Source organism: Gopherus flavomarginatus, chromosome 6 (assembly GCF_025201925.1).
Source record: "Gopherus flavomarginatus isolate rGopFla2 chromosome 6, rGopFla2.mat.asm, whole genome shotgun sequence".
NCBI lineage: Eukaryota > Metazoa > Chordata > Testudines > Testudinidae > Gopherus > Gopherus flavomarginatus.
In genome coordinates, this window is record NC_066622.1 from 29725253 (window position 1) to 29750146 (window position 24894).

The 24894-nt window shown below is 47.3% G+C and overlaps 1 protein-coding gene across 3 annotated transcripts in view; it reads left to right on the top strand.

The window, feature by feature from the left end:
* The window catches only part of WNK2 (WNK lysine deficient protein kinase 2), a 192673-nt gene extending 181954 nt beyond the window's left edge, over nucleotides 1–10719 (top strand). For 2 of the 3 annotated variants that reach the window (XM_050959170.1, XM_050959171.1), the window contains 2 exons: nucleotides 4588–4702; nucleotides 9854–10719. In XM_050959170.1, the coding sequence (XP_050815127.1) occupies nucleotides 4588–4673 (86 nt within the window). In that variant the 3' untranslated portion in view covers nucleotides 4674–4702; nucleotides 9854–10719. Of the gene's footprint in view, nucleotides 1–4587; nucleotides 5035–9853 lie in introns of those variants that run through there. The other variant, XM_050959169.1, reaches the window with a different exon arrangement.
* The last annotated feature ends 14175 nt before the right edge of the window (nucleotides 10720–24894 follow it).

Here is a 24894-nt window from a genome sequence, read left to right on the forward strand (position 1 = left end):
TTTCAGTTGCTTATAATTTTGCCAAACTTAAACCGGTCAGGCTGAAATTTTCCATACTGGGTGTGTGCCAAAGACTGAAGTATTTTAAAAGTTGCAGATAAAGCAGCTCAACCATTCCAGAGAAGGAGATTGGTGGAGGGGGAGGAAATCTTGCAACACTTCCATTGAGAAGCTCGAGTGTCTCCGTCATTTGGAGCAGAGGCTCTCCATTTGCAGGGTGCTTCCCCTTGGTGTCAGGAGTGTGCCATTTGTCATTCCCATGAAAATCTACCCACAGCTGGCTAAATTATAAACCTCTGAAAAATCTGCCTGCATGTGCACCGTAGAGTTTTGTTGGAGTTTGGCAACTAAATTCTTGGAAGACTGCATCTGCATTGAGCATGCTCCATCCTTGCACAGCTCCTCCCTGAAGACCAGACCCTGCATGTGTCACCCCCACAGAGTGTCTGAGCATGCTCCATCCAGGGCTGCAGGGGCTGAGCAGGACTTTTTCTGCAATGGGGTGCCAGGCACCATGACTAAGAGCAGGGAGACATTCTCCCATGCTCTCAGTGCTCCTGCTGCTGGTGTCCAGACAGCAAGAAGAAAGAGGAAGCCGAATGACCCAACTGCAAAGGAGTGAGAAGCAAGGGAAAGGGGATAGGAGTTGAGAGTGCAGGGCAGGAGCAGAGAGGACAGAAGATGTCGGTGGGAGGCAGGGATGGGAGAGTATACAAGTTAGGGAAGCAGGAGCCATTGGGAGGCCCAGGGCAGCAGCTGGGGGAGATACCAGTAGGGCAGGTGGCAGGGTCATGAACTGGGGAGGTGGGGTTAGAAGCAGAAGTGTCTTTGCCCACTAGAGCTTCTCCCTTACAGAACCTGGGAGGGAACCCATTATCCCTATGGCTCACTATTCCTCTGCTGTCTAGCAAGTATCACTGAATCTCATTGGCATAGTGTGTCCCTTATCCCCCTGCCATGCCAGGACAACATAGAAGATAATAGCCTTCTGCTGCTACCAGTTACTCTGTTAGTTCCTATGGTAGAGAATGTGCCATGGAACTAAAGAGCCCAGCGCTGCTGAGGTCCCATGTGAAGGGCCAGGATGGATCCCTGTGATAGAACTGTTTGTTTGTTTGTTTGTCTGCTTTTGGTTTTTTGGTTTTTTTTTTTTTTTCAATGTTTAAGCTTTTAAAAGCTTAGGAGATAACATTTTTTTTTAAAGTTAAAAGCATAAAAGTGGCAAAGTCGAGCACCCACCAGTTAGCAAATACCACAATTAAGCTGCCTGTGCAATTTTAACTCTGTTCCCTTGTGTGTTTGCATTACAACAGGCTTTCGTTACAGGGTCACATCCTATTTTGGTCAACAAGACACCTGTCTCATTGAGGGCACGTGATGGACCTGCTCTAAGAATGAGTCAGGACTGTGTAGTGAATCAGGCTGTCAGCTGTAGGACCCCTGTTTCATTGGTAGCAAAAGTTAGTTGTGTACTATTTGCAAGACTGGGAGAGGCAGGCCTAGCCCTGCCCAAGTCTAAAGGTCTGTCCCCTCAACTAATGGGGAGGAACAACTAGGCCCAGGCCACACCTGAGTACTGGAGACAACGAAAGAGAAAACAGGAACAGGAGTGAGGTTAGAGGTTCTTAATTGTGCAGGGAGTGAGGTAGAGGATTGCAGGAAGAGAACGGATGGTCTTTTGTGGCTTAGGCATATGAATGCTGCCCTGGATAACTGGTTTCTGCCTCTGCCTGGGGCAGCTCCAGGCCCCAGCACGCCAAGCGCGTGCTTGGGGCGGCAAGCCACGGGGGCGCTCTGCCGGCGCCACAAGGGTGGCAGTCAGGCTGCCTCCGGCAGCTTGCCTGCGGAGGGTCTGCTCGTCCCGTGGCTTTGGGGACCTCCCGCAGGCTGCCTCTGAATTCACGGGACCGGGGACCTCCCGCAGACAAGCCACCGAAGGCAGCCTGCCTGCCATGTTTGGGGTGGCAAAATCCCTAGAGCTGCCCCTGCCTCTGCCACAAAGATCCTATGTGATGCTGGGCAGGTCACTTAAACCAAACTTCACAGGTGGCTACTGTGTGCTCCTCATTTTCTGGGTGCTCAGCGTGAGACCCATGGGGTCAGATTTGTGGAATTGCTGATTGTTTTCAAACTGGAGATTTAAATTTCCTGGTCTTGGCAAGGTAAAGATTCTCCTGTGCATATTCTCACTGGAGAAAACAATGGGATGTATTAAACCTACAAAAAAAACCCCACAGACTTGGAATGAAACCCCCGAATAACGCGTGTACGTAAGTGGTATTTGAATAGAATAGTGACCATCCTTCCAACATCTTTGCAAGTCACCCATGAAAAGTTCTAATCAGATTTCCCAGTTTTTCAATGCTTTGAGTCCAATGTGATTTTTCTTTCTCAAAATAAGCAGAGGTTCAAGGTCTAGACCAGCAGGGTTCAGGTGCCATTTTTGACCTAATATATATGGCAAAAACCTGTGGAGTTCCTGAATCATTTCCAGCCCACTGAGGTCAGTTGGGTATTTTTCCTGAAATGATTGGCCTTGAGGTAGGGGTCACAAACTAAATAGTTCACGGCGGAGTCTTAAATAACTTGTAAGGTTTCCTGCATCCTTCTTCCCTTTTCCATCCTAGACTTATTGTACCATTTGTAGAAGATGCTGGGTGCTGGAGTAGTTCGTGTGTGATGAATTGTGTAGTAAATCTCTCTGCATAGGAGGCAGTCGTGAATACACACAAATGTTTTCATTGTCAGTAGGGGATGCGGATCTTGCTGTGCGGTTGGGGAGCTGACAAAGGAACAAACAAGGCTGACCGGATGGTGCTTAGAGTGTTTGATTCTAGTATTTTTTATTATTATTTATTGAATCTTTTATTTCTAATTAGATTTTTTTTATATACTTTTTTTAACCTGGGCTCTGGCCTGCAATTAGGAAGCCAGGGTGGTATGGCTCTCTCGAGAACTACAAGGGCCTTGGCCATTCTGGGGCTTCTGTGGTGTTGCTTCTGAATGGATCTGAGGCAGCTAAAATAACTTCCCAACCTAGACTCTTGAGACTGACTCCTGATGAACTTAGTTGTGAAATTTTGGAGGCTGTGTAGATGAGGTCTGGTGTGAGAAATTATCTCACTGGCTACTTCTTGATCAGCTTTGTTTTGTCAACAGCTTCATGGGCAGAGGCCAATAAATAACTCCTTCTGTTCCAGGAGATCAGGTTCTAAAGTATTGTGGTGGAGCCAAGTCCAGGCAGAATTTGACATTGATCAGAAGCAGGTGGAAGAATGACTGTCAATCTCAGTCAAGGCAGCTTTTACTACCTTTCAGAGTGGGTTAGTGACACATGTGCAGGCAGGTCAGAGCAGCTGAAGTGATGAGAGGGTGAAAGGAGAGATTGGATTTGATATAAAACACTATGGGAACCAACGAGACCTGTACCAAACATCAATAGAATCACTCTGCTGGTATGGTACACCCTTCCCCCTTCTCCTTCATCTTTTACTTGCTCTGAAGAGCCTACGGTCTTAGAGAGAGTGATCAGTCTTATTTTATACTGAAAGAGCCTGGCAAACTTTGTGCCTTGTATAAACCAAACGGGCTTGCAGCTCTGATAACCACTGTGCATGCCTCTGTGATGTAGACAGGAGGACTTCAGTGCACTTCGCTGCGGGCTACCAAAAAAGGATGATCTGTGACTGTAGCGAATGCAGAATATGTGGAACCACGACGAGGGAAAAAGGTGTCTCTGCTTGTGTGTTGCTCTGTGCTCGCCTGGAGGTGCATGATTTGAGTTTGTTTTGAAGCTGACCTTTTAAAGCTCCGTAAACTTGGTTCCCAGGGCCCTACTGAACCGATTTTATCCTACCCGCCCTCTTGCACTGGTGAAGATAGGAGGGCCTGTAGGATGCTGTTCAGACCTGGTGTTCTGCCATCCTGGTTTATCCCTTTCTCTGCAGTCCAGGTTTTTGTAGGGCCATGGACTTGGCCTTTTTTCTCTAGGGCCAGTTCAGACAATGCTGCCAAACTGCAGGTGCAGGAAGCCCCTTGTTCATGGGTAGCCTCACCAGTGCAAATGCGCCATTTCCAAATCATGCTGCAATAACGTATGGGGCACAGTTCATGCTGCTTTGAGCTGACAGAGATCTCTGTGGTGATAACTCAGAACACACAACCATTTTAGCATGGGGCACTTACCAGATTCCCCTTCACTTCCCTAGTACAATAAGAAAGCTCCATCTAGTGTTCTCCTTCCATCCACTGACACCAGTTCTGGACACATTCTCTGGTTTTCCCCATCGCCACCTCCTGAGGGATTGGAACACTCCCAGCCATTGTGATATAGAAGTTAGGGAAAAGGTTGCACTCTGAATCTTGGCTTGGCTTGAACGGCTTAGATGTGCTTGAACGGCCCTCTATACAGGAGCTTTAAAATATCCTGGTATTTGAGAGAGCTTTCAGGATGCCACAGTGGACGTTGTCATTCTTCTCTTGGGTGATTGACTTCTGCTTCCATAAGGCACCTAAAATGCCCACAGCAGACAGATTTGTTCCTTACACGCTGGGTCTGTACTCTAATGTGGCGGTTTTGTTTTTTAGATTCTGAAAATGAGGATGCCACTGCCACCGATTGTTGCGGGACCAGTTCAACTGCAGTGCCAAGCACAAGGGCCTATGTCAGCTAAGGAGGACGAAGAGGAGGACGTGAAATGATGTAACATGAGAAGTTCTGTACCGCTCTGGTCCACTCTGCACAATTTTGTAACATCTTTCTAAGCATTTTCTATGTATAGCTGGAAATACAAACGTTATGCAAAAATAAAGGAAAAATATTTTGGGGGAAAAGGATTTGGTTCCCTTCTCGTGTGACTTCAGATCTGAGTTCTTAGGAGCAGCCTGCAGAGGAGAAGGGGTGAGGCCCCTGCACCAGCCGAGCATCTCGCAAGCTAGCTCTTTGTCCCATTACAGCATTCAGATTGGTATTCAACTCAAGACCACCTGGGTTTTGCATTCCACACTGTAAACAGGCAGGCCTTTCGCTGACTCAGAAAGGCGCACTCAGAGCTAGGCCCCGACCAAGCTGGGCTTTTTGGTTGCCTTCCTGTTCCTGCTTCACCCAGAACTGCTCACTTAGTCCAAGTGACTTGGAGGAAACTGCACCCAGGGGCGGCTCCAGGCCCCAGCACACCAAGCACATGCTTGAGGCGGCAAGCCATGGGGGGCACTCTGCCAGTCGCCGCGAGGGCAGCAGGCAGGCTGCCTTCGGCGGCTTGCCTGCGGAGGGTCCGCTGGTCCCGCGGCTTCGGCGGACCTCCCACAGGCATGCCACCGAAGGCAGCCTGCCTGCCGTGCTTGGGGCGGCAAAATGCCTAGAGCCGCCCCTGGCTGCATCAGCCCTTTTGACCTTGCCTGGTGGGCCCTGATTCGCTTCTGTCTCCTCCCAGCCCTTCTATCTGCTGGAAGACCAATTCTCCCAGAGTTCTACCCACAGCTGATCCTGGCTGGCCTCTCTAGGCCGCTCTTGGAAGTCTAAACTCACTGCTCTTTTTCCCCAAAAGGACACCTTTGGGTGGGGTTGGCCAAGATGGCAGGGCTCCAGCAAGGGGCAACAAATGCCTGGCACACCCCCACGGAGGCACCTAGCCCTGACTTTCACATTCTTTTTGCTTCCTACAGCAAATCATAATTTAATTGAATGGTTTTCAAAAAAACAAAAATAGGCATATTTATTCCAATTCTAGAATGAGAACCAGTTCCATTTATATTTCTCCCTGTCACAAAGAGAAATTCATAAGTCATATTCTTTTTTTAAAACTGGTGAAATCCAGTAAGAGAAATCTACAGCGAACTTTGCTGGAGAATAAGCTTGTTACTTGGCTTTTTAGACTAGCTGCATTTTCTTGACAGAGTTAAATACAGTTGTCAGGTCTCTTCTACTTTTAAATAGAAAAATGTTCTGAGAGAGAGCTAGTAACTGGAGCAATTCATAAACTACTTTAAAAGTGCCTTCAACAGAGAACATGCTAAAATTATGTGGTGAGTGATTCCTCTTTCTTGAATCACTGAAGACAGCTTCTGACTATCCCCTGGGTGGTGGTGATGTAGAAATGAGTTTGTAGCAATTATCTCATGAGATTGCAGATAGCCACTGAAGTGCTTGGCAGTTGGGTGACGTTCTAGTGCTCTCACTGGGAAAGGCTAGAGTGCTGGTATGGCCGCTATTTCTGGGCCCCACACTCTTCCACACTCCGGCTGCAATGCACTTGCTTCCTGTCCGGATTCTAATTAGAATCCCTGACCTTTCACCTTCCCTTCTCTGATACCATGTGTGACTGGGGTCCCAGGGAGCCTAACTGAAGTTACTCAATTAGGATCAACTGCAAAGAATTGGGCAAACAATCCCCAAAGCTGGTGGATATTTCAATACTTAGATTTACCAAGCCAGCACAAAACAGCTTCTGTACTATCTTACTGGGCACCCAGAAGCCAACAACACAGTTTCCTTAAAGCAACCCAGTCTCAGGCCTCCACCCAGACACCCAAGTCAAATATGATGAGGATTACTGAAAATCTTGTTCATCATATAAGAAAGTTCTACCAATGCCAAAGGAACAGACATACTACCTCTCAGGTTAATAAATATGTCAGATCTTTTCCAAATGGCCCCTTACAGCCAATCCTTATTAACTAAACTAAAATTTATTGAAAAAGAAAGGGGAGAGAGTATTGGTTAAAATATACAAACGGACATGAGTACAGTTCTGAGATCAGATTCATAGTAGAGGTGGTGAGCTTTGTAGTTGCAAAGAGTTCTTTCAGAATTAGTCCATTGATTATAGTCCAATATTCATATTCAGGGTGATCCCGATGGGACTGGAGAATAGTTTTATGACTTAAGCTTCCCCTGCATGAAGCATCAAGCAGATCTGAGATAAAAAGGTTCAGGACCCAAGACATCTTTATGCAGTTCCAGGTCGTCTTTTGACAGCTCAGAGTCCTTAGGTGAACAATAGGCAACCATGGAAACTGTTTCCTAAGCATCACCGATAATTAGCTACAGAGATTAACATAAGGCAGTTGCCTGTTTTCCACTATTCACAGATGATTTGCTATACATTTCAAGGAGAGATGAATACAATAGAGACAGGAACTGTTTGATTACATTGTTAACCTCTAACAATATAAATGTAAATGCACAAAAACACAATCTACCAATATGTCCCTAAAGATTGAATTTGGGTCATTTATCCTGCAGGATGCGTAACCCTTTCTGGCCATGTGTCACACCATGGAAGCACGCAGTCCCAATTTTTCATATGCCTTGCACACTCTGTCATCTCCTCTCACATAGTTGCAGCTGGGCATGGCATGTGGGGTGGTGTTCGCCTGCCCTGTCTTTTCCAATCTTCAGTTCTCAACAATAAAACCCTTTGCTGCCATCATTCTCCAAGCCATTATGTCCCTGAAATCCAAGTCACAAGGCGTTACATCTGCTGAAGGCAAAAGAATCTCTGTGGAATAGGGGACAGTCTGGGGATATAGAGAGTACAAGCCATTCATTTAAATCAACCTGAACTAGATACCCTGGCACAATAAACCATTAATGCCATACAGGATAAAAGTCTCAACAGAAGCAAGGTCGCAAGAAACCACTTTGTAGGCTACGCTGGAATTGAAAAGTAGCTCCAAAATGGCCTGGGTATGTGATCCTAATACTTAGCTATTCTGCCCATGTGTAAGGGAATCAAAGCTGATCTGAGGTGCACACCAAGAAGCTGTAAGATGGCGGGGCTGCTTCTAAATTACGCATTCTTACCTGCTTCTGGCTTCTCTGCATGTAAGCTAGATCAGCTTTGACTCCCTTGCATGTGGGTGGGTAGTGTAAATAATTCTGTAAGAGTTTCACTGGAGACTGAAGGGTCTGACACACATTCGTGTGGCTCCCTTCTGATTTTTGTCCTCTAGCTGGTTTTCTCTTCACTTTCATCAAGCACAGCGAAAAAGAAACTCTTTCCTGTGCAGTTCCATTGAGTAGCTGAGAGAGTAGCCAGCACACTCCGCACAGGACGAGTATGCATCTCATGGACATGCTCTTCCCGTCATGTCTCAGCTTTCCAGTGACCATGGCAACACACCACTGCACGGTAACCTGACTGGGTATTTTTACTCTTTATAGTTTTAATGGGTGCTCTCCCCAATGGCTTCACAACCTCTTGTGCCTGGAGAACCAACCCTAGATATCTGGCCTACATAGTCTTTCCAATGCACTCCCGATCTGGAATTCCTAACTCTAAACTGTGGCTTCCCCAGGTAGCTTCCTCTCGAATACTGTGCTGCTTTGGATCCAGCATTTGAACAACCAGAGTCATCTAGTCAGCGTGGGGGCAAAACTGACAGCTGTCTGTCAGACTGAGATGTCTCACTTGTTAGCAGCAAAAACCAGTTGCCTCTGGGCAAAGGCTTGTAGGGGCAGATTTGGAATGTTACATACAGATGGGCTTTAAAAGGGGGGACACAAGGACAATAGGATTTGTTCGGAGGAGGAAACTGCCAAAACCCACCCAGATTCCACCATGGAGGGTCGGAGGGAGCGAGAGGGCGAGTGACCAAAGGGAAATGTACTCAGAGTACGTACAGTAAATACCTATCCGACGAAGTGGGTATTCACCCACGAAAGCTCATGCTCCCGTACGTCTGTTAGTCTATAAGGTGCCACAAGACTCTTTGCTGCTAGTAAATACCTAAATACTACTGAGAAGAATAATAGGTAAAAGCTGCTTCAGCCACAGCCTCCTGTGTGTCGCTGTTTCAGCCATGGTCAGATTTATACTAAAGGTAACGGAAGCAGCAGAGAGTATTAGTGATTTTTAAGGGAAGAGTTAAAGTCAGTTGGCTGCGTGGAAAATGGTTTCTATTGGCTTCCAAGGCACTGATTCGGGCCTTTCATATGGTACCTTGCAAAGCCTGTAAGAAGCAGAGGGATGGATCCAGGGATATAATGAAAGAAGGACTTATTGTTTCCTTGGTATATCTATCCACCTGACCTACTTTTGTCAACTCATCATATAATCAAAAGCTTCAGCAGCTCCAGCTTTCATAACTGCATGTCCAATTTGCACATACAAGGTGTTTGCACATGCAAGCTACTAATTGGAAGCTCAAACGTGCTGTCTGATTGCTTGTGCGCTTGCGAAAACCAGGCCCTAAAGTCTAATACCATGATCTAGAGCAGTGCTACTCAACCTGGTGGTCCGTGGACCGGTGCCAGTCTGCAAGTCATTGGCTGCTGGTCTGCAGCGAGTTTCCAGGAAAGAAAGAGGGAAATAATAGTATAATTTAAAAATCACACCAGAATTCCACCAAGAATAATTATCAGTCGATAAGTTGACAATATTAAATATGTTTTCAGAAGCACATATTATAATATTGATAAATAAACAAAATAAAAAATGTCTGCCAATTTTTATTTTATTCATTATATTGTTTCTGATATAAATTAATATTACTACGAATGTTCAAATAATATTTTCTTGGATCTAGTCATTTTATACTATCTGCCCAGATGCACAGCCTTTCAGTCAGTCTTCAGTGTATTTAAATGGGAATACTTCTGCATGTACGCCACACTCCCATTCCAATTAATACAATGAAGAATGTTAGTTTTTCTGATCTGATGTGCTATGTGCCTATGCAAAAATGATGACAATATGGCACAAATATGGTACCGGTCCCTGACACATTGGGAGAAAAAACTGCCAGTCTGTCACATCAGATAGTTTGAGAAGTACTGATCTAGAGGGAAGCCGTTTAATATGTAAAAGCACCAAGTGGTTTGTTGCTGATGCTTGGCTGCATTGCTTTGCAGGACATCCCATCTTTCCGGGCCTTGGTTTCCAATCCTCATTGGTACATGAGCTGGCTCAAGAATATTGCAGCCATCACGAAGGCAAAGATACAACTGCTGATGTGTTTCTTAGGAAGCTTTCAAATGGAAGGATGACCCTTGGATTTCAGTGGAGGCTACAAGGAAAACTGGGAATGTGTAGGGCTCTATTGGACACACACTTTTATAGAAAGATCTATACTTACCATCTTTTTAAATGGTACTTTGTTGTTTAAAAGGCTTTTCCCACCCACCTCTTTGGAATGTTGTGGTTTGTTCATTGCTGAAACAGTCAGCAAGAGCGTGTGTAATTCCAGAGAAGCAGTAGTGCACTATACTGGGAAAGAACCCATGCATGCATTTGACAGCAAATTTAGTTTTGGTGACAGTTAAGAGGAGATATTTTAAAACCTTAATACCCACAAGTGAGCCTCCTGCCACAAGGCCCTGGTTCAGCAAAGCACTTGAGCAAGGAGTTGCATATGTTGACTTAAAGAAATGATGTACCCAAACCTTGGAAAAATAAAGGCTTCAAACCCTTTTTGGATTTGTATAGTTTCTGAGAGAGATAAGCATGTGCTTAAGTCTTTTGCTGAATCAGGGCTATTGTGCCAAAACGGAATGGCCAAATGCTGTTTCTTTCCTCCGTTCTTCCAGGACTGTTTCCAGGTACTCTAGCAATCTCAGCAGAAGAAATCGCCTGAGGAAAGGGGTGAATTTCCTGGGGGAGGTTATAAAGAAAGTCAGAAGTTTTAACAATTACAACATACGTTGTTGGCATGCACACACAAATGAAATGGCGTTGTCAAATCCATTTTAAAAGTATCGAGGATAGCAAAGTAATCCTCAAACGTTTGTGCAAATTGTGTGTAAGTGTCTAGACTATCAAGATAATTTCAGTATGTGAAATATAATGCATTTTTTGCTCTATTTATGGTGGCTGAAATGGTGGATTCTTTTAAAAATGGATGTCTACAAAAACTCTGCAAATCCAAGGGGGCTTTGAAGCCTTAATTTTCCAAGTTTGGGGCTTATTTGACTATGCAACCTGCATTTGTTAGCCTTTTTAATACGTTTGAAAATGTATCTGTTTAAAAAAAGTCAGTTGCATCCGTAGATCTTGGAGATGACCTAGATGACTGGGCAACAGGAGGAACCCTTCATTTTCGCATGAATATACTGGGGTTTGTTGTAACGGCCGCGTGTGGGGGGGAGGAGGTGACTTCTGAACTACAACTCCCACAAGGCAATATGACATTATGGAAAAATGCAATTTAATATTGAACTGATTCAAAACTAAGTATTCTGGGTCAGTTCAATAAACCAAAATTAAATATTTCCATTTTAGGAAGGTCAGATTGTTTCTTTTCAATCAAAAAAGTTGTAATGAAACACTGGATGTTTCTGAATTGAAAATTTTCAGAATTTTGGTTCCTCAAAAACATTAAAAATTTCAACTTTTTGTCCTAATCTGAGACAAAAATAAATGTTGACATATCAGAAATTCTGACTTTCACTCAGCTCTTAAAATAATAACAAATTCCTGTGGGTGCCGGGGGGAGGCGGTGGAGGAGTGAGTGTATAGAAATCTCTCTTGATCTCTTTGTGCGGAAGCCCGTCCCATCCTAGAATATCCTGCACCAACAGGTTCTGCAGCCTTTCAGAATACACCCTGCCAATATTTAAGGAGGCTGAAACGGATTTTAACTAATTTTGAACCCACCTGAGCATTGGGCCTGAAAATTCTATTGCCTTGAATGTTGTGAATGAGGGAGCTGAGAAGCAGTGGAAAAGAAATTCCAACGCGAAAATATTATCTTTGGCATAATGGCATAGAGCACCTGTGCTAGCCTTGTTTATTAGGCTAGAGAGTTTTAAAAAGCTGAATTGAACATGGAAGTAAGCCTGAGTATTTGAGGTTCACTCCTGCATTGCCAAGGAAGTAGACTGCATGCAGTCGGTCTATTTCATTTCTGATTTCTATGGTTCTGTTACAAGGAAATGGGATTTGTGAACTCTAGATAGTTCTGTGACTCCAAAAACTAGCTTGGAAAGATGACAAAACCCTAGTGATGTGATGTCTTTGTACAATTTCTTAATGCACCAGTCAGAACTGGTCTGCTTCCTAGCAATCTGATGGGAAGAAATTGTTCCCTGAAATTTTAAGATCAAAATAACTAATTTTAAAACAGCACATTCATAGAAACACATAGCATGTGTGTAAAAGACACTTGCCCAATCAACCATCACTAATCAAATGACCCCACACAGCAAAAAGGTGACATGTAAAACCACTAAAAGATTTGCCCATCCGACTCAGAATCGATTCACAGGAAATAATCCTTGATTTCCATGTGGATTTGGAAACACGAAGAAGAGACAAGGGGGGAAAAATACAGGAAAACTCCAGTGATTGACTGGCGTGTCCCGGGGCCCGTCAGAACTGGTTCCCCTTTCTGTCACTGCTGCTTTCTAATGGTGCTGTAATTTGACATGTATTAACCCAGAGAAATTGTTCACTACATGTGTTTTTCAGTGAGGCCCTGTTTGAACTGAGATGACTAAATCATGTAGAAGTTAACTACTCAAAATCAAGAAAATGAGTCAGATTTTCAGATACTACTAAGGAACTTTGGCCCATATCCTCAAAGGTATTTTGGCACCCAATTCTCATTGAAATAAAAGGGGAGTTAGGTGCTTCAGCAGGTTTGAGGAGCTGGGCCTTCCTGGTTCCTGATTCTTCACTTCTTCACTCAGGCACACTGCCTTCTCAAGAACGGCTTTCTGTTTCCACAGAGTAAACTACCCATATCTAAATGCCACAAATGTATTTGCCCTGTGCTTTGGCAATTAGTCATGCTCTGTCGCCCTACAGTTTGGCCCTATCCAGATACCATCACATTAAGTCATGTTTTGAGGGTAGAAGCAGGGGAAGGAATCTGGAGGCTCAGTTTACATTCCTGTAAATTACAGACAGCACAGTAATTTTTGCTGCTTGTTCAGCAGAGATGAGACAAGAGCACCTCAAAGCCAAGGACTCTGTTTTCCATAGTTTCTGGGTTAGATCCAGCATTGCTCTGACCCAGTATGGCCATTCTTATGTTTTTAACAACCATGTCAGTTCTCAGCAGCGGGAGTTGTAAAGCGTTGCCCCTTTTGACCCAAGTGGTTAGTCAACATGCAGGGTCTTGTGGGTTGTTTCTGGGAAGAGGAGAAATTGATGATGGAAAAGGTATTTCTTTGGGGTAATCCTGTTTATGCATAAAGAATGCACACAAAGTGCTGGTTCTCTGAACACAGTAGGAATCAACTAGGAAACAGTTTCCTTGCTCAGCCAGGCAGGCCTGTTTTTCCAGCCAGCAGTCTGCCCAAAAAGCCCCCTCTCAGCTTTCTTTCAGGGTCACGTGACAAGAACATCTCTAGCTGTCTTTGGCTTTCTACTGCTTTCTCTGTGTGTTTCTGTGATGTTGCCACTGTCCCTGTTTTCTCACATGCAGCTCACCAAAAGGTTACCCAGCCCTCCGTTTGCATTCAGCCCCCCCTGTGAAACCTCTCTGCCCTCCTAGCTCAGCGCCTGACATGTTACCTGTGTTGTGGGGAGTGGCTCCCATTGGTTCAGCTATCTTTTGCCACAAGGAGCTTAATTGCTTTTTGGAAAGGCAGCTGTCACACGCACCAGTGACAACAAGGTTTCACCCAGCCTCCAGCATAGCAATATAAAAGTGTAACACATGCCAGCTGATTTGTTATGACTGTTGCCTCGCTGATGGGGAGAGACATCACTCATGAGTCAGAGAACCTCCCTTTGCTTGAGGAAGATATAGAGGTGATGGAGATGGTAAGTAGGGGACCATAACTCCCATCAGCCCCCTCTCCACAGCACTTCCCTGTCTCCTGGACAGGTAAGGGGAAATGACCTGAACCAGCAAGTGGATAGGATCTCAGGGGAGGCAGGGCCAGTGGCTGCATGGCAAGCCAGGAGCTGCAGAGAACATGGATGGAGAGCAGAATCCCCAGGCTCTGTGCACAGCCTCCAGGACCGGCGCTAAGGGTTTTAGCGCCCTAGGCGCATGGCAATTTCGCCCTGGTCCCGGTGGAGCTGCCGCAGTTGTGCCTGCGGAGGGTCCGCTGCTCCGTGGCTCCGGTGAAGCTGCCACAGTGGTGCCTGCAGGAGGTCCACCGGAGCCACGGGAGCAGCCGACCGTCCGCAGGCATGACTGTGGCAGCTCCACCGGAGCCGCGGACCAGCAGACCCTCTGCAGCCACAACTGCAGCAGCTCCACTGGAGCTGCCTGCCGCCCCCTCAGCAAAATGCCGCCCCTGAATAATCCTGGCGCCCTAGGCCTCCTAAATGGAAGCGCCGGCCCTGACAGCCTCGCACATCAAACACGGCTGGGTGGGGCTCTGCAGGGGGCTTATGGGGCAGCAGCAGCTGGACAGGGAGCCAGTGCAGAAGGGCCCAATGAGAGACACTGGCCTGGAAACCCACAAGCTTCTATTTCCTTGAATAGAGACAGGACTGGAGAGGAACCCCCAGGCCCCGGCCCTGAAGAGCCCTGACCCTCAACTGAACTGCCCCCAGGTCCCAAAGAAAACCCATTATTGCTCATTTTGAAATGTAACTGGTTAAGCCTCTGTGCTGAGGGGGGTGCAACCTCTGCCCTTTCTTACCAGCCCTAGTAAAATATCCTTTCACTCAGCCATGGGGCTCAGTGCTTATTAGAACCCAGTGGAGATAGCACCTACCAGACCTAGCTGTACATCTACGGCAAATGCCTTCGAGTGGCTCTACACCTGGCATGCTGGGTACCTGAGTGCTTTGGTCTACTCTGGCCCCGAGCAACCCCAGGCCTTACAAGTGAGCTGTCATAAACAGATAGCTAAGGGTTAATGTCTCTTTCACCTGAAGCACCTGACCAGAGGACCAATCAGGAAACCGGATTTTTTCAACTTTGGGTGGAGGGAACTGAGTGTTTTTGTCTTTGTTTTCTGTCTGCCTGCTTTCTCTGAGCTTTGGAGAAGTAGTTTCTATTTCTAGTCTTCTGTTTCCAAGTGTAAGGACAAAGAGATCAGATAGTAAGTTATATGGTTTCTTTTCTTTGGTATTTGCATGAATATAAGTGCTGGAGTGCTTTGATTTGTATTCTTTTTGAATAAGGCTGTTTATTCAATATTCTTTTAAGCAATTGACCCTGTGTTGTATCATCTAATACAGAGAAAACATTTGTACTTATTTTTCTTTCTTTTTATATAAAGCTTTCTTTTAAGACCTGTTGGAGTTTTTCTTTACTTCAGGGAAATTGAGTCTGTACTCACCAGGGAATTGGTGGGAGGAAGAAATCAAGGGGAGATCTGTGTGTGTTGAAGTGGCTAGCCTGATTTTGCATTCCCTCTGGGTGAAGAGGAAAGTACTTTTTGTTTCCAGGATTGGGAACAGAGAGGGAGATTCACTCTGTTTGGATTCACAGAGCTTGTGTCTGTGTATCTCTCCAGGAGCACCTGGAGGGGGGAAGGGAAAAAGGATTATTTCCCTTTGTTGTGAGACTCAAGGGATTTGGGTCTTGGGGTCCCCAGGGAAGGTTTTTCAGGGGGACCAGAGTGCCCCAAAACACTCTAATTTTTTGGGTGGTGGCAGCAGGTACCAGGTCCAGGCTGGTGGCTAAGCTTGGAGGTTTTCATGCTAACCCCCATATTTTGGACGCTAAGGTCCAAATCTGGGACTAAGGTTATTACATGAGTGGCAGCTGGTGGGAGATAGACAGAACCCAGAATCCAGTAGAAATATTATATTTTTCTTTTCTCTGCTAAGGGCTTTTTAGCAGAGAGAAACAGTTGGTTTTAAAAGGGAACCAGAGAGAATTTTTTTTTTCTGCTCTCTCTCGCAGTTTGTGGCTTGCATGTTAAGGGTCTTTTGTCATGCAATAGCCCTCCCATTAGGAGGCAAGTACCGGCACTTATATGCATGCAAATAAAGTGGTTTTTCTGGTTTCCTTTCATTGAACATTAGCTAGAGAGAGAAAAGGAAAAAAGCACTGTTGCTAGGCAGACTTCAGGAGGCAACAGAACCTGCAGTTCAGAAGATAAACACCGGAGGGCACCCCAACATAAGAAAACAGGAACCATGACTTCTAAGGCAAAAATTGATGCCGAAGAACAAATCAAAGAAGCTGAACACAGGCGACAGATGGAGATGAAAGAAAAGGAAGAAAGCATGAAACTGGCAGCCTTCCAAAGAGAACAGGCAGCCCAAGAGGCAGCACACAAAAGAAAACTAGAAGAAGAAGAGAGAGCCTACCGAAGGAAACAAGCAGAAGAAGAGTTGGCCCACCACCGAGAAATGGAAAAACACCAAAAAGAAATGGAAAAACAACAAAAAGAGAATGAAGAGAAGGAAAAACAGAGAAAACATGAACTGGAGTTGGCAAAAGCTGGGCTGCATGTGCCAGCCAACCCTAACAACCCGGCGCCAAATATTGCTCCACAGCACAGGAAATTTCCCACCTACAAGGCAGGTGATGACACCGAGGCCTTCTTGGAAAATTTTGAAAGAGCCTGTCTTGGGTACAGCATTCCCGAAGACCAGTACATGGTAGAATTGAGGTCACAGCTCAGTGGACCTTTAGCAGAGGTGGCAGCTGAAATGCCTAAGCACCAAATGAATGACTATAAACTTTTTCTAACCAAGGCCAGATACAGGATGGGGATAACCCCAGATCATGCCCGTCGGCGCTTCAGAACCCAAAAGTGGAAACCAGAGGTGTCATTTCCCAAACACGCCTACTACATTGCAAAAAACTATGAGGCCTGGCTAACAGGAAACAACATTCAAACCTTGGAAGAACTGAACCTCCTCATACAAATGAAGCAGTTCTTGGATGGTGTTCCTGAAGACATCACACGGTACATACAAGATGGAAACCCCAAGAATATCGCTGAGGCGGGGGAGATTGGAGCCAAATGGATGGAACTGGCAGAAAGCAAGAAAGCTACTGTCAAGGGGAACGATTACCCCAGGGGGCACACAGACCATAAACCCTACAACCGAGGACAGCCAAAGACCCCACATACCACCCAAGTAAAGCCACAGATACCCTACCCTTCAACCTCACCAGTCTCCAGTAACTCACCTCGGCCCAGTGACCCATCAGATGGAAGATGCTTTAAGTGTAATGAACTGGGACATATCAAGGCCAAGTGTCCCAAGAACACCATGCGAGTGCAATTCATTACACCACCATCACACCAAAGATCCCCAGGCCCGGATGCCTCTCAAATACCCTTGGAGCGAAGGGAAAATTTGAGAGTGGGCGGAAAGAAGGTTACTGCGTGGAGAGGCACGGGGGCACAAGTGTCAGCTATCCACCAATCCTTCGTTGACCCCAAATTCATCAACCCAAAGGCCAAAGTTACAATTTACCCCTTCATGTCACAAGCTGTAGACTTGCCTACAGCTCAACTGCCTGTCCAGTACAAAGGCTGGTCAGGAATGTGGACTTTTGCAGTCTATGACAATTATCCTATCCCCATGCTACTGGGGGAAGACTTGGCCAACCAGGTGAGGCGGGCCAAGAGAGTGGGAATGGTTACACGTAGCCAAACCAGGCAAGCTTCCAGACCCATTCCTGTTCCTGAACCGTCCACAGAGGCCCCGTCTGTGTTACCAGAGACCCAGACAGAGGTAGTGAACCCGGATTCCATGCCTACCACTGAAACAGCCACAGCATCTCCAGTCCCAGGCCCGGAACTGGAACAGCAACCAGCACCAGCAAGTGCAACTACATCTTCAAACTCAACGCCAGAGGGCGCCAGCGAGCCAAAACTGGCAGAAGCAACAGACAGCCATACCCAAAAGGCTCAGCCAGAGCCTGAAATACCCTCAGGTGCACCAGCGGAGAGCGGTTCACCAGCACTGGAAACAACCCCATCACCTACATCGCTTCCAGAGGGACCAAGCCCAAGTCCACAGTCTGAGGAAGAACTGGTGACCCCAGACTCAAGGGAACAGTTCCAGACTGAGCAGGAAGCGGATGACAGCCTTCAGAAAGCTTGGGCGGCGGCACGGAGCACCCCACCGCCTCTCAGCTCTTCTAATCGATCCCGGTTTGTTATAGACCAAGGACTTTTATACAAGGAAATTCTTTCTGGTGGACACCGGGAAGAATGGCAGCCGCAAAAACAGTTGGTGGTTCCAACTAAGTACCGGGGGAAGCTCTTAAGCTTAGCCCATGATCATCCCAGTGGCCATGCTGGGGTGAACAGAACCAAGGACCGGTTGGGGAAGTCCTTCCACTGGGAGGGGATGGGCAAGGACGTTGCCAAGTATGTCCGGTCTTGTGAGGTATGCCAAAGAGTGGGAAAGCCTCAAGACCAGGTCAAGGCCCCTCTCCAGCCACTCCCCATAATTGAGGTCCCATTTCAGCGAGTAGCTGTGGATATTCTGGGCCCTTTCCCAAAAAAGACGCCCAGAGGAAAGCAGTACGTACTGACTTTAGTGGACTTTGCTACCCGATGGCCAGAAGCAGTCGCTCTAGGCAACACCAGGGCTAACACTGTGTGCCTGGCCCTAACAGACATCTTTGCCAGGGTAGGTTGGCCCTCTGACATCCTTACAGATTCAGGGTCTAATTTCCTGGCAGGGACCATGGAAAAACTGTGGGAAACTCATGGGGTGAATCACTTGGTTGCCACCCCGTACCACCATCAAACCAATGGCCTGGTGGAAAGGTTCAATGGAACTTTGGGGGCCATGATACGAAAATTCATCAACAAATTCTCCAATAATTGGGACCTAGTGTTGCAGCAGTTGCTGTTTGCCTACAGGGCTGTACCACATCCCAGTTTAGGGTTTTCACCATTTGAACTTGTGTATGGTCACGAGGTTAAGGGGCCATTACAGTTGGTGAAGCAACAATGGGAGGGGTTTACGCCTTCTCCAGGAACTAACATTCTGGACTTTGTAAGCAACCTACAAAGCACCCTCCGACACTCTTTAGCCCTTGCTAAAGAGAACCTAAAGGATGCTCAAAAAGAGCAAAAGGCCTGGTATGACAGACATGCCAGAGATCGGTCCTTCAAGGTAGGAGACCAGATTATGGTCTTGAAGGCGCAACAGGCCCATAAAATGAAAGCATCATGGGAAGGGCCCTTCACGGTCCAAGAGCGCCTGGGAGCTGTAAACTACCTCATAGCATTTCCCAATTCCTCACTAAAGCCTAAAGTGTACCATGTTAATTCTCTCAAGCCTTTCTATTCCAGAGACTTACAGGTTTGTCAGTTTACAGTCCAGGGAGATGATGCTGAGTGGCCTGACGGTGTCTACTACGACGGGAAAAAAGACGGTGGCGTGGAAGAGGTCAACCTCTCAACCACCCTGGAACGTCTGCAGCGGCAACAAATCAAGGAGCTGTGCACTAGCTTCGCCCCACTGTTCTCAGCCACCCCAGGACGGACTGAACGGGCATACCACTCCATTCATACAGGTAATGCTCACCCAATCAGAACCCCACCCTACCGAGTGTCTCCTCATGCCCAAGCCGCTATAGAACGGGAGATCCAGAACATGCTACAGATGGGTATAATCCGCTCATCTACCAGTGCATGGGCATCTCCAGTGGTTCTGGTACCCAAACCAAATGGGGAAATACGCTTTTGCGTGGACTACCGTAAGCTAAATGCTGTAACTCGTCCGGACAACTATCCAATGCCACGTACCGATGAGCTATTGAAAAAGTTGGGACGTGCCCAGTTCATCTCTACAATAGACTTAACCAAGGGGTACTGGCAAGTACCGCTAGATGAACCTGCCAAGAAGAGGTCAGCATTCGTCACCCATGCGGGGGTGTATGAATTCAATGTCCTTCCTTTCGGCCTTCGTAATGCACCCGCCACCTTCCAAAGGCTGGTAGATGGTCTACTAGCTGGACTGGGAGAATTTGCAGTTGCCTACCTCAATGATGTGGCCATTTTTTCAGACTCCTGGCCCGAACACCTACTACACCTGGAAAAGGTCTTTAAGCGCATCAGGCAGGCAGGACTAACTGTTAAGGCCAAAAAGTGTCAAATAGGCCAAAACAGAGTGACTTACCTGGGGCACCAGGTGGGTCGAGGAACCATAAACCCCCTACAGGCCAAGGTGAATGCTATCCAAAAGTGGCCTGTCCCACGGTCCAAGAAGCAGGTCCAATCCTTCTTAGGCTTGGCCGGATACTACAGGCGATTTGTACCCCACTACAGCCAAATCGCTGCCCCACTGACCGACCTGACCAAAAAGACCCAGCCAAATGCAGTTAAGTGGACTAATGAGTGTCAAAAGGCCTTTACCCAACTTAAGGCAACGCTCATGTCTGACCCTGTGCTCAGGGCCCCGGACTTTGACAAGCCATTCCTAGTAACCACAGATGCATCTGAGCGTGGTATAGGAGCAGTGCTCATGCAGGAAGCAACAGATCACAACTTCCATCCTGTCGTGTTTCTCAGTAAGAAACTGTCTGAGAGGGAAAGTCACTGGTCAGTCAGTGAAAAGGAATGCTATGCCATTGTGTACGCCCTGGAAAAGCTACGCCCATATGTTTGGGGACGGCGGTTCCAACTACAAACTGACCATGCTGCACTAAAGTGGCTTCATACTGCCAAGGGGAACAACAAGAAACTTCTTCGTTGGAGTTTAGCTCTCCAAGATTTTGATTTTAAAATTCAACACATCACAGGAGCTTCTAATAAAGTTGCTGATGCACTCTCCCGTAAGAGTTTCCCATAATTCAGTAGTTAAAAAGTGTTCTTAAAATGTAGAAGTCTGTTAGTTATATACTTAGGAGTATATGTAAAGGTGTATGTGTTGTATTAATCTGTTTATTTTCAAGTTCTAGAAGGAAATCGCCGCCAGTGAGCTTCCCCACTGTCTGCAATTTGGGGGGCGTGTCATAAACAGATAGCTAAGGGTTAATGTCTCTTTCACCTGAAGCACCTGACCAGAGGACCAATCAGGAAACCGGATTTTTTCAACTTTGGGTGGAGGGAACTGAGTGTTTTTGTCTTTGTTTTCTGTCTGCCTGCTTTCTCTGAGCTTTGGAGAAGTAGTTTCTATTTTCTAGTCTTCTGTTTCCAAGTGTAAGGACAAAGAGATCAGATAGTAAGTTATATGGTTTCTTTTCTTTGGTATTTGCATGAATATAAGTGCTGGAGTGCTTTGATTTGTATTCTTTTTGAATAAGGCTGTTTATTCAATATTCTTTTAAGCAATTGACCCTGTGTTGTATCATCTAATACAGAGAAAACATTTGTACTTATTTTTCTTTCTTTTTATATAAAGCTTTCTTTTAAGACCTGTTGGAGTTTTTCTTTACTTCAGGGAAATTGAGTCTGTACTCACCAGGGAATTGGTGGGAGGAAGAAATCAAGGGGAGATCTGTGTGTGTTGAAGTGGCTAGCCTGATTTTGCATTCCTCTGGGTGAAGAGGAAAGTACTTTTTGTTTCCAGGATTGGGAACAGAGAGGGAGATTCACTCTGTTTGGATTCACAGAGCTTGCGTCTGTGTATCTCTCCAGGAGCACCTGGAGGGGGGAAGGGAAAAAGGATTATTTCCCTTTGTTGTGAGACTCAAGGGATTTGGGTCTTGGGGTCCCCAGGGAAGGTTTTTCAGGGGGACCAGAGTGCCCCAAAACACTCTAATTTTTTGGGTGGTGGCAGCAGGTACCAGGTCCAGGCTGGTGGCTAAGCTTGGAGGTTTTCATGCTAACCCCCATATTTTGGACGCTAAGGTCCAAATCTGGGACTGAGCGAGATGCCCCAGAATGGATGGGCCCTTACAATGGGAACGAGGTCACCTTGTCTTTCTAAAATAGTTGTCAGGATGCTTCCTGAAAAACTGCACTCCTAAAGCCCCATTCAGAATGTAGTGCTGGGGCCCTCATTCGTGTGCATGTGCCATGAGGTTGGGTTTTACGCTGTACTAATGCATTGGGATGGCAGAGGCTTGGGAAAGCCTGGAACCCCAGCATTTTCCTAACCCCTGGGAGGGAAGGGGGCTCCCCAGGAGAACCACAGAGGAGAAGGGTGGAAGATGGGGCACCACTAAATACAGCCCAGCCCTGTTAAGCAACACGTGACAGCGGTATGAAGCAGAGCTATGGCTAGGCTGCGGAAGAGGGTTTTGGCTTAGGCTCACATTCGCCAGCTGGCTCTGAGGCTCAACAAGGGCACTAGGCTGAGGCCACGTTTCATGGCCTAGCACGTTTGCATAGCGGGTGTGAAACTTTTGCCATGTTGGGTCAAAATCATGCAAAAATGGCAGCTGTTAGGGGAGTTCTGCCATGTTTGACCCAAACTGACAGCCGGGCTCCTGTCACCTGGATCCAAAGGTTTGTGCAAAGCAGCCCCAGCAACAAGCAGTCCAACCCAGCAGCACTTCAAGCTACCTTTGCGCGCACACACCCTGACTAGGGGGCTGCTCCTTTCAGGTGTACGTGAGCATCTGGCTCATATAGTAGGATGTATTGGCCGGGAGTCAGTGTTTGTCTTGCATGACATATTCCTTACCCAGCTGTTTGATGCACATGTAATATGATGCCCCTGGCTGGGGACAGCAGCAGAGCAAGTGAACTGGCTCTAGAAGTGTGTTTCTCTGCTGTTCAATCTAAATACAGTGAGCTCAAATTTCTGAGGAGTAGCCAGGAGAGGGGGCGAGAGAGCCCCATTGTTGTCACCGGTTACACAAGGCCTAGGGCTTTATTGGCGCAGTCTGTCCTAATTCATATTTTCACTCATGTTGCCAATGACGTTTTGGGCCTAAGTACATAGGGCCTCAGTCAGGAAATCTGGGTTTTAATCTCTGCCACTGACTCACTATGTGACCTTACATAACACCTCTGTACATCGATCCCAATCTGTAAAATGGGCATGTTTATCCTGTGGGCTCATCCTCTCTACAGCCTGTTCCTCCCTTGGAGGGATTGGGGTGGGCTTGTCCACTCCTTCTTTGAGTTATTTGCACCTGATAGAGGAAAAGTGCAATATGAGTCAAGTTAATTTCTGTACAAATTAGTCTCAACTATCGTTGCCCAGTTCAAAGGAAGCTTGCCTGTTTAACAGTAAAACTACAAGTGCCCTTCTAGTGCAAACCTATGGTGAAGGCACTTACATGTGCTTTGTCCGTCACAGTAGGGGATGATCCTGTCCTCCCCCCGCCACAGAGAGAACAGATTGTAGGAGATGATCCCACCTAGGATGAGGAATACTCTGTAGGGGACCATGTGTTGCTTGGGGGGCGGGGGTGTTCATCAAGGTGGGGCACAGGGGACTCCCCACTACCTCATTACTGCACTGACACCCATCCTCATCTGTTCCCAGGAGCTGATACAGAACCTGCTGCAGGACTCCAGCCTGCCTGGCAAGTGCCACATGCGCCAGGCCACTGGCCTCACCACCCACCCATATGAGAAACTGGTTCAGGAACCACCACCAACAGGACTGGGAAGCCTCAACCAAGAACAGATGAGGGAACAAGCCCACCTTGGGATCTGACATGGGATCCTGCCCCAGCCTTCAGCACGGTGGCATGGGAGATGTCCCTGAGACACAAGGGTCTCGATAAGGGCGCAGGGCTGCAGGGCAGGGGCTTGGTGGGGGGGCTGAAAGACCAATTGAATCCCACTGTGATGTTTCTTGCTGTGGTTTCCTTGTTCCGCCAAACACAGCTGAGGTTTTGGAGTGATCTGACTTGAATTCAATACCGGGGAGAGTGAGGAATAAAGGCTGCCTGGCTCTGAGGGTGGCACAGGAACTCTTGGGTGTCTGGAAGATCAGGTACTGGCTCCAGATGCCTGGGTTCTATTATGGCCTCTGCCATTAATGGGGCTTCCATTTCTCTAGCTCACTTATGATTTTCCCTCCTAGGCTCTAGAAGTATTCTTCATCCCAGCCTCGTGTGGCCACCCTGCCTCCCCTGGCTGAGTGCCAGGCCACCATGGGCTCGAGTGATGCCCCCTCCCTGTGGAGGTCAGTTCAGTGTGCCCTCCCAGCAAGCCGAAGGATCCTACCGCACCCATCAGAGACGGTGCCAGCAGCTACTGAACAGCAGAGACCAGGAACTGGCTGGGGCAGGCAGGAGTCCTGGATTCACAGAGCGATGTGGAAGAATGTGATTCAGAGAGAGATCCAGCCAGCAGCCACAGGAGGAGGGATCCCTAAGTGACTGAGAGATGATTCCCACCCTCATGTGGGAGCTGGGTGGGGTACAGACAGCAGTGCTGAGCTGCATGGTATGCATCGTGGTGGTGCCCATAGACCCTGCAGTCCTGTCCCAGCATGCACTGGAGAGCAGCATAGCCTCCAGCCCTGCACTTGTCTGGCTCCAGGGGCTCCCAGAATGGGAGGTATCTGGGGCAGCTGCGGGACAATGCTCCTAGAGCTGCCAGGGCAGGAATAATGCCCCTTGGGTGACAAGGCCAGGAGCCAGGGCCGGGGGTGCCAGGTTTGCAGCAAAGACCAACAGGTCATGGGCAGTTGGGGAAAAGATGGACAGCTAAGGGGGCTGAGATAGCGTCTGAACCCCCATCCCAACACATGCACCAGGTAAATCTGCCCCAACCTCACTGCTTTATGCAAAAAGCAGCTAGAGGTGCAGCCTCAACACATAAGCCTCGGGGCAACAGGGCAGTTAAGCAGATTTAACATGGAACCTTTCCACGCTGGGGGGCTGGCTCCAATCCAGCCATGGGGCAGGTGGTCTGGGAATGAGACATGGGGCCTTTCCTCTCTCGGGGATGCCAGTTCTGGTCTGGATCCACCCTGTGTAAGGCACTTTTGCAGGGTCTCAGCCCAGTTCTCCACAGGACAAACACACAATCCTGCCCGTGGGCACTAATCCACACCTCACTGGCATCACCAGCACTGAGGCTAAGCGGCCAAACAGGCCCACTTGTGAGTGAGTAAGAGGTGCAGGGGCAGGGAAAGCATGTCGAGGGGCTCTTCAGGGCTCACCCATGAATCAGACTCCAGGGTGAATCTCCTGCAGATTTTAGGGGTA